An 18,647-nucleotide genomic window follows, 5' to 3' on the forward strand; every position below is an offset into this window, starting at 1 on the left:
GAGGCCCTGACTGGTGGGGCGGGGGGAGGGAGAAGAAAGGGGGGAACATATCGGCTGCTCCCTGAGCTTCCCGGTCTGACTTGTTCTTCCTGAAACCATTCCTTGAGGACTCTGGCCCCTCACTGTGTCTGTCTGCCCCATCCCACCAGCCTGCACTGATTTCTGAAACCAAATTTACGTGTGCAAGAAACAATTTTCCAAACCTACAGAGAAGTAGAAAGAATAATCTGTGAGTTGCGTTATTTTTATAAGGGTATATAGAACATGAGACCCAGCAGCAGTTCAAGCCTGGAATGTGTTCTCTTGGAACAAATAGGACACTTGTGCATTTTTGCATTTGTCATAAGACTCTAGATGGAGGCTATAACCTAAAGAATATGGGAATTTAAATTGCCAGAGTAGTGAGAGTGCTGAGCTTGGTGCGTTTAGGTTCAGGTTGTCCACTCTTCATAGCTGTGTGACATTAGGCAGGTAACTTAACCTCTCTGTGCCCCCATTTCCTCATCTGTGAAAAGGGGAAGATAATGCTTTACCTTAGAGAGTTGTTGGGAAGAGTAAATGGGTAAAAGTACATATAGAGGCTAAATCCAAGAACATGCCCCTTGAAAGGTGGCTGGTAGGTTTTGGCTGAGGAAGGGACAAAGGAGCAGAGATTGTGAGTATCCTTACATTCTCACTTCCTTCTCATAGCCAGGAAATTTCAGTAGCAGGTAGAATTTCTTGAAGGGAAATGTTCAGTTCAAAGAGGTAGAGCCTTCCCTTTTCTAAGCCTTCCCTGGAGTCCTCTAACCCTCCACCACTCACTCTGCACAACCATCCTGGATATGAAATCCTGACGAGAAGTCGCTCTACTGGAAAACAACCCTTCCTGCTTCTTTCCTAGTTTCTCTTGGCAGTTCCTAGAAGCAAGGAGTCGTGGGCGCCTGGGTGGCTCAGCTGGTTAAGCGACTGCCTTCGGCTCAGGTCATGATCCTGGAGTCCCTGGCTCGAGTCCCGCATCGGGCTCCCTGCTTGGTGGGGAGTCTGCTTCTTCCTCTGACCCTCCCCCCTCTCGTGTGCTCTCTCTCATTCTCTCTCTCTCAAACAAATAAATAAAATCTTAAAAAAAAAAAAAACAAAAAAGAAGCAAGGAGTCGTGAGCATGCATCTCCTCCATGTGCCCCAGGACGGCCTGGCAGGGCGGGAACAAGCACTGGGACCAAAATGTCCTAGAGACAGCCCAGCTGCTGGTGGCCTGACCAGGTCCAACCAGGTCCTGACCCAGCCTTGGGGCTCATGGATTCAAGGCTAACAGAAACCCCTTTTTGGTTTCAACTCTCATTATCCACAATCGGTACGAAATGCGGGTGTTTTATTTCTGGCCTCTGGGAGCCAAGAGGAAGGAATGGGATGGAACCCACTTTTGCTGATTGTGGACCGAGCAGGGTCCCAAAGCGATTGTGAACACTGGGGGCATTGGGGCATGGGAGGGCTCCAGCTGCCCTTGCAGAGAGGGAGGCATTGCCCCCAGGGTGTCCTGGGAGTTTCATCGTTTGAGTGACAGAAGACTTGTTGTCAACCTACTATCATCTGTGACCTTCTCCCAAATGCCAGAACCTCTTAGCTCTTGTCTTTCCTAAATAACAAAATGAAACAAAAAAAACCACAGAATTTCACTGCAGAAGGGGACACAAGAAAGTCACTGTCAGCACTCAGATAATCAATACATGGCTTGTAGGGAAAAGCAGATTTTTGCTCTGGCCAATCAACAAAATGTTGATTTTGTTTCTTCCAACACATTCTGTACAGAGTGGAGGTGTGAGCCCGCAGAGCATGAACCCGAGGACCACTGAACCCTACCCTTGTGGCATTGTCCGAGCCCTACTGTCCCATCCGTGGTCGGCTCAGGTTCCCAGACTCTACCATTTAATAGAAGAGCAACTGTTTTCTTGAAGGAGCCCCCACTTTACTAACATGGGGCTCTCAAATCCTTAAGAGAAGCTGGATTAGGGTGTAACTGTAAAAAGCCCCAGGTAGGTAGCAGTCAAATGAATTGACGAGTTTTGCTAAAGCAGCAAACCCCTCTTTGTAGTGTTCGACGCGTTAAAATAGAATTCATCCATCCGGCAGAAGACCCTCTACCCTGGAAGTTTAGTAAAATGTGATTGGGCTGCGCTTGTCTCCATCCCCTGGCATTCTGTCTCAGAGGGTCCTGCGGGTCTTGAGCTGTTTGCCCCCTGTGAGCCAGACTTCTGTTGTCAGCATCCAGAAAGTTCACCTTCTATCACTGTAGACCTCCATCCCTTCCCCTGTAGAGGTGGAGAGGGAGATCTCCAATCCATCCCTCAGGACACTGAGATTCCCCTGAAAAGGCAGACTGACGCCCCCTGATTCCATGATGTTCCCTTTTCTTTCTAGCTCTGAAAGATACCAATAAGAGATCCATCAACAGCGATTGGAAGATAGAGCTCCCTGGAGAGTACCAGATTGCAGGCACAACTGTGCGTTACGTTAGAAGGGGCCTGTGGGAGAAGATTTCTGCCAAGGGACCAACCAAGATACCACTGCATCTGATGGTAACTTGCCATGCTCTTGCCTTTGTCCCAAGCCTGAGGCTCCAGGGGACCTCGCCAGTTCCCTTCTTCCCGGGGGTGCTGGGGAGAGGAGCTCGCCTGGTTCCTGGTGGGTTTCCTGGCCACCTGCTGCTCAAGCCTCCCTCTCTCATGGTCTTTTCTTATCTCATCCCTTTCGCCACATGCCTGAGAATTTTCCCTTCCCCAGACTTGGCCCTGGCTCTTCATTGGCAGAGCTCCCATCTTTCTCAAAAGGAACTGCCTCCGGGAAGGAAATACTGGGCCCTGTGACAGCCAGGGAGACTTGGCCCCATGGAGCAGACAGCCCCGCTCAGAGTCTCTGTTTTTATATCAGATAGCACAGGTCCGCCCCACAGTTGGTGTATCCACACTGGAAACTACCTTTTGGAAATGAACTGTCGACTCCGTTTCCAAACCAGCATCACTCAGATTTTCCAGACTCGGCTCTGCATCAGGCATTCGGGAACCAGGAGAGGGAGAACCGGGTTCTACAGGAAGGTTGACTCCCGGTGTAGTCTCATGGATCCCAGGCAGTCAGGCCGGGTTGGGGCTACCTTGTCTTACCTGTTGACTCAAGGTGGGGAGAACCCCATGCGAACCACTTGAACATCAGTGGGGCGTCCCTCTAAGAGTACTAAAGATCTTCAGAGAAAGGAATCCCACCGTTTCCTTCTTAAGGTCCAGGAGTTCCCATGTCTCACTTCTGATTGCTCGGAATTATTGATTCCATGTCTCGTTCCAAGGCACGGGCTCCGTGGCCGTTTGTGCGTCTGTAACCAAAGCACATTTTGTCCTCTGTGCTTCCAGAGTCTCCGCTTGGAAATTTTGTTTTTTTCCGTTAATTTGTGGTCTCTGGCAAACTGCGGCCATTCAAGGTTAGGTGATACCCAGAAGAGTCGCTGGCCACCTCTCTGGGAATCCCCTGAGGAGACCGCTGTGCCGGGACAGGCTCGCCCATGACGGCCCTGCCCCCGCCACACGATGAGAGAGCAGAGGGAACTGGTTTCCATGCCTGGCTTCAGCCATCCATAAACCTGTGACTGCCACACTCAGCCCACTAAATCCACGGCCAACGTAGCCCCGCACGTTTGATTTCTGGGATCCAAGGACCTGTCCCTAAGCCACCGCCCTGTGATGAGATTATGTCCTAGTCTAAGGCATTAGAACAAATCCGCCTGTCCTGATTTAAAAGGGGTTACAAGAAGAAGCATAAGACAAGATAAAAAAAAAAAAAAGATCAAACCATGCAGCCATGTCACCTGTTAGCACGTGAATTGGCTTTCTCTAGCAAACCCTAGGATGGGTGTATTTCCCTCTCTTGCCCAAAGCTTTCCTAAACTGTGAGGGAACTGTCAGCCCATTAAAGCAAATGCACAGCCCGGATTCATTCAGACCATGCCTGATACACTAAACTCAGCCGAAGTCCCAGCCCTCTCTAATATTAATCACTTTTATCTCTTGAAATAATGATTAGTTCAAGTTTTTAAACCTAGAAATGAGAGGTGCCCCTCTGCCTCTACATGGGTGTCCATCATCCCCAAACTGGGGTGCGTACATCGCTTGCAGGGTCAGGAGCACCCGCAGAGCCACGGGAACCTGCGTTTGAAACCAATTACACACTCACACACGCAAATTATACGTGGCTACAAAATTGCATGAAATTGGTTTCATATGGATTCTTGATGCACCAGTCTTCTTCCCACACTGAGATAATAAAGATCTTTTAAAGAAGGTTTTTTGTTTTTTTTAAAACTGGAGGCATTTTTCCAAATGCATTACTGCAAGTCTGTTTCTTGGAGAAGTGGATGTTTATGCGGTTCAGGCTGCTCTTAGCACCTCACCCCCACCCTGCAACTCAAGCCCTTGGAGGGCTGAGAGATTCTCAGGGGCAGCATGGGGACCTCCCCAGGTCAGGGCAGGTGGAACACACTCTTCCAGGCCTGGAAGGGAACTTGATCACAGCCTTGACCCAGGAGTGCCCAGTGGTTCCAAGTCTAGCCTGAAGACCCATCACCTCCAGCCAGGCTCCCCCCAGAGGGCTTGTTTTGCACAATTACACATGGAAAAATAATACTGGTAGAACATCTCTGTCCTTACAGGGCTTGTACGCAGATTGCCAAACAAAGGGCAGACCCATCCATCTGCTCACTCACCAGGATTTCAGACCCAAGCGTCCCCAAGCGGCAGGTTGGCTCCCCACCCTCTCACTCTAGTTTTAAGCCTTGAGCCACGCCCCTGCCACCCTGTGGGCATCACCATCTTAGCTCCTGTGGCGTCAAGAAGGCTCAGGCACCCCTGGACTCCTCAGCAGAAGTCCCCAAGATTCCTGTGCGGTGGGGTTGTGTTTGCCCGTGAGCCTGCCTTACATGTAGCAAGGGCTGGTGCTTGGGGACTGAAGAGTGATGTTCATTTTCAAAGGAGTAGAGTAACCCTACCTGTTCAGATGCCTTTTTAGGTCAAAGCCGCATATTTGTGTCTTTCTTGCCTGCAAGGGCAGCTTCGTGGCTGAGTATGTGGGACGGGTTCTTTGCGCTGTGGGGAGCAGCTCTCCCTATAAAACGCCACCTGAGAGCCCACAAACTTGCTCCTCCCCGAAGTCCTCATCTAAACTGGTCCTTTCTCCAGTGGGAGAGAGAGCAGAGCTCCCTGCTGAGGGTCCGCATACACTCCTGCCCCTGAGTTGAGTCTCTGAGGAACCTGAGACTGAAATAAGGGAGCACCCCTAGAACGAACCCCTCTAGAAACCCGGAAAAGACCTGGTTACCCCAGTAGGGAGACGGCCACAGTGTGGCTTAGTTTGCAAATTCAGCAAGGCTGTGGGGTTCTTCTCCATTTCAAAACGACCTTTGATTTGTACTGCTGATCCAGGTGCTGTTATTTCATGACCAAAATTATGGAATCCATTACGAGTACACTGTTCCTGTCAACTACACTGCGGAAAATCAGAGTGAACCCGAAAAACCCCAGGACTCTTTGTTCATCTGGACCCACAGCGGCTGGGAAGGGTGCAGCGTGCAGTGTGGAGGAGGTGAGCAGCCGGAGTCACGGGTCCGCTGGGTGTGGGGTCTTGCTGAAGGAAGGCACGAACTCGGGGCACCCTGTGGCTGGCACACAGGGCATGAAAAGGGCTGGCCGTGTCACCTGTGTTTCCACGGGAACTTACCCACGTCCCACTGCAATTCTCTCTGCAAGACACTCACGCAGTCCTCCACGCCCCTGTGCCCACACAGCTGCTTTGCCTATGGTGCAGGGCCCTCGGACTCTGCCCTGAGTGGAGGTTTGGCCCCTGTACGGGTACATCACAGGTATGACAGGGAAGTGACCCTGGGGGTGAACAGAATACACCTTCACCTGTTCGTGTTTAGTGGAGGGCCTCCAGATGCTTTTGCCCCCAAATTCTCTTTCCTCTTGGCCACAGGTACCCCACTACAGGATGCGGTGGAAAGAAAGAGTCCCACGAGGCCAGGGAAACATTCCGAGCATGAGCCCTGGCTTTGTGATTTGCCGCCATATTTTAGCAAATGACTTACCCCTAAGGCACAGGGAGGTTAAGTGAACCAGCCTGGTTGAGGAAACTGAGGCACAGAATCATGGCGGCTAGCTGTTGATCCTGTGGTCATTATGCCGGTGATGAAACCAAGTTTGAAACCAGCCAGCCTGGCTCCAGAAGCCACCCTCTCTAGCTCCCAATCATCCGCCTCCCTGGCAAAGTCATGACCAAGCAGCATGTAGGGTGCTCTGGGGACACACAGAGAATGGCTACCCCCATCTAGGGTAACCAGTTAGTGAAGTCCCCAAATGCAGGTGATGCTGAGGACATGTGGCCTTTGGCCAGCTAAACAAATTCTCAGATTGGCTCTAGATTGCCCGCCTGGAGGAGGCAGGTCTGTGTGTCCTTCAGACCAACCTCCCTGCTTCTCACTGCTGTCCCGCGATTCTGGAGGGATTCTCTAATAAGTAGCTATGATCTCTGGTGAGGACTGATGTACAGGTATTTAATCAAGACCAGACCTCAATAGACTTTAAATATCAAAAGAACAGATAAAGAGATTGGCAATCTTTGTTGGAAATTGAAGACCCAAATCAGAACTTTGGCCTCTGTGAATCCCAAGCTGTCCAAGAACACAGCCAATCTGTGGTGTTGCCTTTTTCCAATCCTGTTCCAGAATCTTCCTCCTGCCCCATGCTGCCCCTGCCATGTCTTACACACCCTCATCCCTAACATTATGGCTCTTTCTCTCTAACAACCAATAAAGCATGATAACAGTCACTTCACATGACAGACTGGTCAAAAGATGCCCCCGCATGCTCCTCCATCTGCATCTGTGGATGGCCTTTCCAGGTGTGTGTAGCCACAAGCTTCTCAGTTCCCTGTGGTTTGGCTTCCAGGGGAACGCAGAACCATCGTGTCCTGCACGCGGATTGTTAATAAGACCACGACTCTGGTGAATGACAGTGACTGTCCTCAAGCAAGCCGCCCAGAGCCCCAGGTCCGAAGGTGCAACTCACATCCGTGCCAGTCACGGTAAGGAGCTGTGTTCTCAAGCTTGGACCCTCCAGGGTCAGGGCAAAAACATCCATGCATGGGGCGGGGGGGAGGGGGGTTGGCGTGGAGGCAGTACGACTCTGCACCGTGTTCTGTTGTTGTTGCTAAGTCGTTTCTGCTTGCTCAAAATACTGAATTTCTGACTATGAAGTCAGAGCTCCGAAAAAATGTATAATCCTAGCTAGAAGGCATTTTTTAGCAGGCCCCTAAGAACATCTCATGGAGAACAAAATCATTGCATACTTTCAACTGATCTATGTTGGCTCCCCCCAGTTATTTTGTCTTGGAAAAAAAGGAAATCACAGAGTGTGAGCACCCATGAGTAACTCGCACAGGTTAGTGTTTGTGATGGGTCTGTTTAGGTGGCTGAAACTTATACCAGTGAGTGTGGATCTTGGTGTTCATTGCATAGAATCCATCAGAACTTCTGATGGATTCCATGGCCATAATACTTCACTTGCTCTGAAGTGAATTTTCTTGGGCTGTCAACCGAGATGAATCGTGTGAAATGTGCTCATTAGTTAAGCTTTCTTATTTCCGGTCATTTCAGTGAGACTTCGCATCGTAGTGTGGTTGGTAAAGTGTGTAATATCACCCCTGGCCTCCTATTCTGCTCTGGGTTGAGGTCATGGTTTTTGTTTTGTGGTTCTGTGCATGTTTTTCTTCTATAAAGAAGCTGGACTTTTGACATGGCAGTTCTTTAAGCTCAACTTGGGCCTCTTGCCTGGTGCAAAAGTTTCACAAAGCATGTGGCTTTCATGCCAACCCACTTTGCTTTGTCAAACTGGTCAAGTGTGCGAGCAAGAGAGGAAGAGAGGGAAGATAGGAGGGAAAGCAAGAGGTGAGACTTACTTCATTGGTTGTGTGTGGTCCTTAGCAAATTGAGAATGAAGGTGGGTGGGAGGGCAGGTGAAATGTGAAGGGGATTAAGAGGTATGAACTTTGAGTTACAAAATAAGTAAGTCGTGGAGATGAAAGAGACAGTATAGAAAATATAGTCAGTAAGATGGTAGCAGTGTTGTCTGGTGACAGAAAGTGAATATACTTATTGTGGGGAGCATTGGGTAATATATAAAAGTACAGAATCATTATGTTGTACATGTGAAACTAATATAATGCTGTATATTAATTATACTTCAATTTAAACAAAAGAATGACATTCTACCCTAACCCTGAAGGCCATGAGGAACAACTCACTTTGGGAAGTCTTCTTGAGCATCTTGGCTCTGAGCAGCCATCCCACAGACTCATCAATTGATGACACACACCCAGGGTCAAAGAAGGAAGGCCTTGCCTCTATGACGACCCAAAGATCCAACAGCCCACAGAGACAGCTCAGCTCTGTGACCAACTAGAAAGTAGGATAAGTAAATCTAGAAGAGGGGGTGTCAACATGGGCTCAAGGGCATGACTAAGCAAGAAAGATCTTAGGGATCCCTTCAAGAATCATATTTTAAGATCATTTATGATTTCAAACTATTTTAGTGTCCAAAGATATCTTAAATTATGCACATAAACCAAATAACATAAAACATGAAATCAGAGTTGCTCTGATTGAATTGAGACACATATGTGATGTGGAAGAGTAGCCCAGCACATTCTGCCCTCCCTCATATCACAGTAGGCCCAAGGAATGGACCAAGGAATAAAGTTTAAAAACTGTTAGGGACTCTGCTTTCCATAATGATGGGGTTGCTTTTATTGGACCAACCCTCAATATTCTTCACAATGATACTCTTAACTGTGCTGATCACATACCGTATTTGGTAGCCACTAGCTAGTCCAAATTGAGATGTGCTGTAAAAGTAAAAATATACACCTGATTTCAAAGACTTAGTATGGAAAGAGATTGTAAAATATCTTAGTAATTTTTAATACTGATTACATGTTGAAATAATTATGCCTTGGACACACTGGGTCAAATGCAGCACATTATTACAATTAAATTCACCAGTTTCCTTTTATTTTTTTATTTTTTATTTTTAAAGATTTTTTAAAAATTTATTCGACAGAGAGACAGCGAGAGAGGGAACACAAGCAGGGGGAGTGGGAGAGGGAGAAGCAGGCTTCCCGCGGAGCAGGGAGCCGGATGCGGGGCTCCATACCAGGACCCTGGGATCATGACCTGAGCCGAAGGCAGACGCTTAATGACTGAGCCACCGAGGCACCCCTCCTTTTAATTTTTTGATATGGGTGGTAGAAAATTAAAATTACATCTATGGCTGATGTCTTAATTCTATTGAACGGCACTGATATAGATTAACATAGCATTCACAATGTTCAGGATACAGTCCAAAATTACCAGACATAGAAAAAAAAAATCAGAAAAATGTGATCCATACATTAATGACTCCAAGATTACACATATGTTGAGATTAGCAGACAAGAATTTTGAAGCAGCTATTATAATTGTGCTCAAAGACATAAGAAAAAATATAGTGACAATTAATGAACACATAGGAAATCTAAGCACAAAAAGGAGACACTCTAAAAATGAACCAAATTTTAGGACCAAGAAACACAGTATCTGAAATTTTTTTTAAAAAATCACTTTGATGGGCCTAACAGCAGATGATGAAAAAAAGATCAACAAACTTGAAGGTAGAAGAATAGAAATTACCCAGTCTGGAAAACGGAAAGAAAAGATTGTTGACAATGACAGAGACTCAGTGATCTGTGGGATAATATCAGGCATTCTAACATAAGAGTAATTAGAGTCAGAGAAGGGGAGGAGGGGAAAAATAGAAAAGAAAATAATCAGAGACAATGACCAAACATGTCCCAGGTTTAGTGAAGGATAGAAGAGAGGTAATTAAGTTGCTTCTCTAGTATTTCAACTAGATTCCAGGTTAATTCAAAACTCCGTAACAAAGCTCTCTCACCATTACACCAATAGGCCAAAGCAGCACCTTTATGATTTTGCCACACAGATATTCTAGGAGGGGACTTAATTGTGCTATAAAACTCTACACAGAAAATCTAGTAGGAAACACCTACAAAAGAGTCACATCACCCAGCATGAGTTAACAAAGGTACCCACCCTTTAAAACAGTGCTACAGAGCTGCTCTAAGCTTGGATGAAGCATATCGAGTGTGTGTGTCTGGGTAGGTGTGGCTCCAGATTGCTCACAGAACATTCTGACAGACCACAGGCCTGCAGTCTTGCCATGGTTGAACGCAAGTATAAGCCAAACACACTTTAGACTAAAAGTAAGTTCAGAAGCACATGCTTAGTATCTCCTTAGAATAAGGGTCAGCAAACTTTTTCTGTAAAGAGCTAGATAATAACTATTTTGGGGTTTTACAGGCCACATAGGTTTCTGATGTCTGGTTTTCTTTGTTTTGTTTACAACCATTTTAAAAATGTAAAAACCGTTTTTAACTCCTGGGTTATACAAAAACAGTCTACAGGCCAGACTTGGCCCAGGAGCAATAAATTGCTGGCCCTGCCTTAGATTATTACTTACCCTTGCCTTGCCCTCTGAGATGTTGGGACCACAACCTCGCATGAGCCCAAGCTCTGAAGATACTACCTCGGGAAATACACGTTCTTATACGAAGAAGGACATGTCATTTTGCTGAGTTACTCTGTATTGCCCACTTGTTCAGTACTCTTTTTAAAAGCATCCAGCATGACCCTCAGCATACAGTACAACATCAGTAATTTCCTTCATCCAGCATGCACCTGTCAAGCACCTTCCCATTCACCAGGTCCTGTTCTAGGTACCAAGGTGAAAAAGACACACAGGGTCTTTGCTCTCATGGAACTTGATAAATACTAAATTTCTCCCTTCCCTCCTTTCTGACCTACCTTTCTGGGTCATCCTTTTTTCCTTCCTGACCCACTTCCTTCTAGTGCCTTCCTGACTCTGTAAAATCATACAAATCAGACTTAAAGAATGAGTGGAATTTCCCAAGGCAGAGGATAAAATGAAATTGATAGAAGATAGTACCTGAAATTTGTCTCAGAGCCTAGAAAAGAAATGCTTAGTTGCCTCCTCTAGTCTGGTATCATTTGTTGGTCGTTTAGTTGTTTATTTTGAACCATCTAACTTCATACTGTTTCTTAAAGAGGACACATAAGAATGCAGTGTCATGGCTCATCAAAGAGTATTTATTGTTTGGATGAAGAAATGTGTGATCTGATAGATTTTAAAACTCCTGCAAGTCTTAGTTATATTTATTTATATTTAAACACACAGAGGCACACATACATATATGTATATACACACATATACAATATATATGTATATGTTATGTAAAGATATATATATGCATATATGTATATACACACACATATATTTGAACAATAAAACTTGAATTATTGCAGAGCAAGATCTAGTTGACCTGAGTCTTTCTTCAGAACATCTAGTAATATGGACTTAGGCTGATAAAGAAAGGTGAGGAGATTGACCTCAGAAAATTACTGCTAGATAATCAGATTTCATCTATAAGTAAAAACTCAACCTTGACAAAGGGTTGTGGAGATGTGTAGGGTCTGGAAAAGAAATAGCTGCTTCAGGTGGGGTGGGCATGCCTGGAAGACAGAGCCTGGAAGCTGGAAGGAGAGTGCAAGAACCCAATGGTGTAAATTTTATTGAAGAAGCCAAAATGCAACTCACTGTTGAATCTGGCAAGGCGAAAGAGCCTTTCTATATTATTGTTACTCTTTGACCTTTAAAACAACAGTGATGTTTGTCTTTTCCCTTATATTTTTCTTTATTTCCTCTGATCGCCTTTTAATTTTCTTCAACCCTCTTTTTCCATCAAGTTCCCGACAGTTTCCTTTACCTTCCCAACTGCACACTATTAGCACCTCTTTATTCTAATCCTGCCCCTAGCTCTGTGGATACTTCTCCCAAACCCTGCCATAACCATATGGAATCCGGAATCTGACACGCAGGGCAGATGGCCTCTCTCCAGCATCTTGCACACCAATACAAACACATCGGCGAACCTGGCCCCCGACATTGGCAGGAGAGGCAGAAATCACAGATCCGCTCAGCTGTTATGACTGTGGCCAGCAGCCTTCACCTTGCTGACCACAGTCTGCAGGGAAGAGGCCCCACCGTCAATCGGCATCCAAAGAGAAACACTATGTGCCACCTCCTTCAGACCCAGGCCCAGATAGTGTTGGAGCAAGGAGGGTGGGGCACGACAGGGAGATGGGCTCATTCTGGAACACATAGCTCATGCTTCCCCGGATTTAATATTCTTGCAGTGTCTTAGAGCTTGTTGGCCACTCAGAAAGGCCATTCCAAGCTATTAGATGTTTCCCCTAGCATTTGTGATTTGAACTTCTTCCCAGGCAGTACATACAGTACTGTGCATTGAATTAGAGTGATTCAGAAAAGCATATTTAATATTGTACTGCCAACTGAATCGAACAGTCATCTGCAAGGAAGTGTATTTGGATTTTAAATTTGTCCTCTTTGCTTATTATCTTAACCAGGTGTGCCTTGTTTTAGTTAAAATGGAATGGAATCCCTCATGTTTTTTTATGAAAGCATGTGTGTGTGTGTGTGTGTGTGTGATCATGACTTAAGAATGAAACCTAGAACATGTAGATCTTTAGGTGGAGCCAAAATCTGAAAAGATACCATTGTTTAATCCATTTCTAGCTAGTCTAAAACTTCAAGCTTTTTAGTTTCCTGCTTTCCTTGAAAATAAAATGGGTAAATCTAATTGCCACACCTCTGTCTCCCATGCCCTGGATATGAGAGATTAGAGGAGGCCACCTTTGGCACCGCCTGCTTCCTGGGGCAGAACAGGAGCCATGATGCAGGACTGCTTGCATGGGCAGGAGGGCAAGGCCCGGGGTTGTATGTTCTAAGACTGGGGATCTCCAGAGTAGGGCTCCCCTCTTTCAGGCTTGGCCCACTCCTCAGACGCTTGGGCATATGGTCACAGGTCTGGGATGAGGGGCACCCCACAAGCCATGTGAAATAAAGAAGCAGTGCCTAAGGCGGGGAAGATGATGAATAGCATTATTGGCCTATTACATGTCTTATCTAGGTATAGGAATGGTGAGGAGAAATTTAGTTGGATTCCAGATCTTTTTTCTAACACTACTCAAATTCCAGAACTTCACTCATATTTAAATTACATAGTAAAGTTTTGAAGCCTTTAGTTATTTGTTTAAGTTAGGAACATTCCAGATGGAAAGAGAGAAAACATTTCAGTGTTGTTTTGAATTTGAAAATTCTGTTTTCTTCTTTTCTGCCATACTTAACCCTTCAATCATTTGAACACCCCCCCCACTTTGATCATTACAGAGGACAAGGGAATTCCCAGATACCAGTTCCACAGGTAACAGAATTCTCCTGTCAAGAAATGCTTTGCATGTAGACCCTGGGGTCCATTAAGAGGCCCTTCCCTCATTCTGACTTTCTGAGTCATAAAATATAAAAAGCATTGAGCACTCAATGTTTGCATTTGATTTTTATGTCACAATTACAAAAAATGAAAAGTAAATGGAAATGTTGAAACTGAAGAATAAAAGCAAACACAACCAAGATCATAGCGATCCATCAGAAATGAAGGGGAAATATGTATTCTCCAGGTTCTGAAAAAAAAACATCAGACCAAGAAGGAATGGCTCTATAGTGGGGGTATACAGTGAAGTATTTCTGACTTGTAGAATCTCTGGGGATATTTCAGAACTGAGCTTGGGGTATGTTTGGTGGCAGCTTCCCAGAAAATTAACCCCTTCCCCCTGGGGGCTAATGAAGACCTCTGCTGGCAGAGTCCTGGGCTGGCTGGCTCTCTTACAGGAATGAATAGTCCACAGATAGGAGTGATTTTGCCTAGGAAAGTATTATTCTTTCCTCCTTACAGGTATACATTTATATACAAAGACATTCAAATTCCTGGGGTGCCTGGGTGGCTCAGTTGGTTAAGCGTCTGACTCTTGATATTGGCTCAGGTCATGATCTCAGGGTTGTGAGATCAAGCCCTACATTGGGCTCCATTCTGGGCATGGAGCCTGCTGAAGATTCTCTCTCTCTCTCCCTTCGCCCCTCCCCATCCCCGCTCACATGTGTGTGTGTGTGCGCGTGTGCGTGTGCGTGCATGCCCTCTATTAAAAAAAAAAAGACATTCGAAAGTAAAAGTATGGGAAAAGATGTTTCATGCAAAGAGAAACCATAAGAAATCAGGATTATCTATACAAATACCAGACAAAATAGATTTTAAAACAAAAAAATTGCTAGAGATAAAAAGAAATATTTTATAATGATAATAGGGCAGTCCATCAAAGAAATAACAATTATATAAACATGTATGTACCTAATAACAGAGTCCTAAAATATACAATATGAAGAGAAAAGTAGTTCAACCATAATAGAGACTTTAATGCCCAACTTTCAGTAATGGATTTTTTAAAACTAGAAAGAAGATCAACAAGGAAATGTAAGACTTGAACAACACTATAAACCTACTGGAACTACGAGATAGCTATAGATCACTCTACCCAATGAGAGAAGAATATACATTCTTCTTCTTTTTTTTTTTTAAATTTAGATTTTTTATTTATTTTCTGACAGAGAGAGACACAGTGAGAGAGGGAACACAAGCAGGGGGAGTGGGAGAGGGAGAAGCAGGCTTCCTGCAGAGTAGGGAGCCCAATGTGGGACTCGATCCCAGGACCCCGAGATCATGACCTGAGCCGAAGGCAGACGCTTCATGACTGAGCCACCCAGGCGCCCCGAATATACATTCTTCTTATGTACATTTGAAACATTCCCCAGGATAGACCATCATCTAGGCCATTAAATAAACCTCAATGATGTAAAAGGGCTGAAATAATGCAAAGTATATACTCTGACCTTAATGGAATAAAATTAGAAATCAACAACAGAAAGAAATTTTGGAAACTCACAATACATGGAAATTCAACAACATAAAACTTCCTAAATAACAATTGGATCAAAGAGAATTCATTAGGAAATTTAGAAAATACTTTCAGATGAATGAAAATGAGGATTTAACATATGAAAGTTAGACCATGCAGCCGAAACAGTCCTTTGGGGAAATTTTATAGCTTAGGGGAATATTTGAAATAGAGAATAGGAAAACAATAAAGAAAAATCAGTAAAACAAATGTTGATTATATGAAGAGAACAAAAAAAATTGACATTTAGCTAGATCATGAAAAAATGGGAGAAGACTCAAATTACTAAAATTAGAAATGAAAAAGGTTGTAAAGGAATATTACAAACAGTTGTATGCCAATAAATCCAATAACTAATATAAAATGGACAAACTCCTAGAAAGATGCAAACTACCAAAATTGAATAAAGAAGAAATAGAAGATCTGAATAGACCTATAACAAGTAAATAGGTTAAAATACTAATCTAAAAGCTTCCCCAGAAGAAAAACCCAGGACCAGAAGGCTTCACTTGCAAATTCTACCAAATATATAAAGCAGAATTAACATCAATCCTTCACAAACTCTTCCAAAATATAGACGAGGAGGGAACACTTCCCAGCTCATTCTATGAAGCCAGTATTATCCAGATAATAAAACCAAAGACATCATAAGAAAGGGATACTACAAACCAATATTTCTTATGAGTACTGTTGACAAATCTTCAACAAAATACAAGCAAACTGTATCCAGAAACATAAAAAAGGGATTATATACCATGACCAAGTGGGACTTATCCCAGGAATGCAAGGTTTGTTTATCATTTGAAAATCAGTTCATGTAATACATTACATCAATGAAATAATTTTTTAAAACAACATGATGATCTCAATAGATGCAGAAAAAGACTGACAAAATCCAAGACCTTTCATGATAAAAACACTCAACAAACTAGAATTGGAAGAGAATTTCCTCAACCTGATAAGGGGTATCTACAAAAAATTGACAACTACCATCATACTTAATGGTGAAAGACTGGATGCTTTTCTCCTGAGAACAAGAATAAGACACAATATCTATTCTTGCCATTTCTATTCAACATTGTGCTAGAGGTTCTAACCAGGACATTTAGGCAAGAAATGAAATAAAAGCCATCCAGATTGGAAGTGAGGAAGTAAAACTATCTCTTTTTACACCTGGCATGATCTTGAATATAGAAAATTCTATGGAATCCACTGGAAAAGTATTAGAACTAATAAATTCAGGAAGGTTGCAAGATATAAGACCAATAAACTAAAATCAAATGTATTTCTATACAGCAGTGATGAACAAACCAAAAATGAAGCTAAAAAAAAAAGCAAAACACTATTTACAATAGCATCAAAAAGAATAAAATACTTATGAATAAATTTAACAAAAGAAGTACAAAACTCATACTCTGAAACTACAAAACATTGTTAAAAGAAATTAAAGAATATCTCAATCAATGGAAAGATGTACCATGCTCATGGATTGGGAGACTTAATGTTAGGTGGAAATATTCCACAAATTGATCTAAAGGTTCAATGCAATTTCTATCAAAATCCCATCTGTCTTTATTGCACAAATGGGTAAGCTGATCCAGAAATTCAAATGGAATTGCAAGGGCTCTGCATAGTCAACGCAATCTTTAAAAAGAGGAACAAAGTTGGAAGACACACTTTCCAACCTCAGAATGTACTACAAAACTACAGTAATCAAGATAGTGTGGATTGCAATAAGGACAGACATATAGAATAATGGAATATAATTGAAAGTCCAGAAATATACCCTCACATTTGTTGTCAATTGATTGTTAAGAAGGTGGCCAAGAGCATTCAATGAGGAAAGAACGGTCTTTTCAACAAGTGGTACTGTGACAACTTTATATCCACACGTAGAGGAATAAAGTTGGACACCTACCTCACACCATGTATGAAAATTAACCCAGTGATCAAAGACCTAAAGAGCTAAGTATATAAAATTCTTAGAAGAAAACGGGAAAAACTCTTTATTATGTTTATGGTTTCTTACATATGACAGCAGAAGTACCAGCAACAGTACAAGCAACAAAAGAAAAAAAATAGACATTGTGTTTCATCAAAATTAAAAACTTATATACTAATGAGGCTCCTACTGTGTTCTGAGATACCCTGAAGTATCAAGAAAAATGAAAATAAAATTAAGAAAAATGAAAATAAAATTAAGAAAAAAGACAACCCACGGAGTGGGAGAAAATATCTTCAGACCTCCTATCTGATAAGTAAGAGACTTGTATCTAGCATATATAAAGAACTGTTACAACTCAATAATAAAATGACACATAACTCAATTATAAAGGATCTGAATAGTTATTTCTCCTGAGGAGGGGGGTAGAGAAGAAATTGGGGTTTGATAGCTAAAAGGTATAGAGTTTCTTTTGGGCATAATAAGAATATTCTAGATTGTGGTAAAGGCCACTGAATTGCTGAATTGTATGGTATAGAGTTATATCTCAATAAGGCTGTTAAAAAGTAAATACACAGGGGCACCTGGGTGGCTCAGTCGTTGAGCGTCTGCCTTCAGCTCAGGTCATGATCCCAGGGTCCTGAGATGGAGCCCTGCATCAGGCTCCCTGCTCCGCGGGAAGCCTGCTTCTCCTTCTCCCACTCCCCCTTCTTGTGTTCCCTCTCTTGCTGTGTCTCTCTCTTTCAAATAAATAAAATCTTAAAAAATAAATAAATAAATAAACACATAAAGAAGTGCACATTTTAAAAAGTTCAGGCTCCTTGAGCTCTAAGCAGAGGCCTCCAGCAGGTTTCCATGAGTACAGAGGCTGGAAGGCCAGTCCCAACCTAGAGCCCAGGTATCTCAGAACACAGGGAGCTCAGGTCAGTCAGGAGCCTTGGCTAGAACATCTTAGGTGTGTCCTCCTAAACAAGCATCACCAGATCTTAATTTAATGGCCACCATTATCATGCATGGGCTACTGATCTCCTCCATTCTCTCCCACTACAAAATGCCAGATCTCTCCCTGAGCCTCTGGTCAGGATTCTTTGGACAGAATTTGATGGGTGCATTCAGTCGCCCTCCCATGGGTCTTGTTTGAATTGACCTTTCCCTTTGGCTATCTCCCAGGCCTCCCTGTGTCCTCCATGCCTTTCCTCTGGAGAGCTTTCTAGCAAGGTGTATGCCTAGCATAGCTGCCATTCCCCAAACACACTGGCAAATGAGTCTGAAGGTCCTTTTCCCCATGCCAGCCATCATTCTTTTGGCCTCACATAAAAGCCACCCCCTCACATCAAATTAGTGGAGCCATGCAAGTAAGCAGGCAGCATTTTCAATCAGGAGGCAGTGAACCCCACCCCACATACTGGTGTTTCCCATGCCTCTCACTGGCAGGGGAATTTGGGGATGACCAGCTGTGTCTCTGAGCAGCAGTTTGTGCATGCATAACATGAAGGGAATAACTACCATTTGGTACTCTATTTATTTACTTGGTCATTTCTTTTTAGTATCTATACAATGTACTATCATGTTCCAAGTATTCTAAGGAGCCAAAGGATTTCACATTGGCCTAATAACCTCCCATCCTACCTACCTCACAGAGCTTAGTACTGGACAGGATGAAAACGGGCTCCATAAAAAACTGAAAAGGGAAGC

At 43.6% G+C, this 18,647-nt stretch overlaps 1 protein-coding gene across 2 annotated transcripts in view; it reads left to right on the plus strand.

Annotated features, from left to right (window-relative positions):
* ADAMTS17 (ADAM metallopeptidase with thrombospondin type 1 motif 17) overlaps positions 1–18,647 on the plus strand; it is a 344,744-nt gene that overhangs the window by 263,697 nt on the left and 62,400 nt on the right. For both annotated transcript variants that reach the window (XM_035024022.1, XM_035024023.1), the window contains exons 17-19: positions 2,398–2,555; positions 5,442–5,601; positions 6,963–7,098. In XM_035024022.1, coding sequence (XP_034879913.1) covers positions 2,398–2,555; positions 5,442–5,601; positions 6,963–7,098 — 454 coding nt within the window. The remainder of the gene's footprint in view (positions 1–2,397; positions 2,556–5,441; positions 5,602–6,962; positions 7,099–18,647) is intronic.

Source organism: Mirounga leonina, unplaced genomic scaffold (genome assembly GCF_011800145.1).
Source record: "Mirounga leonina isolate KUSES-001 unplaced genomic scaffold, KU_Mleo_1.0 Mir_178, whole genome shotgun sequence".
NCBI lineage: Eukaryota > Metazoa > Chordata > Mammalia > Carnivora > Phocidae > Mirounga > Mirounga leonina.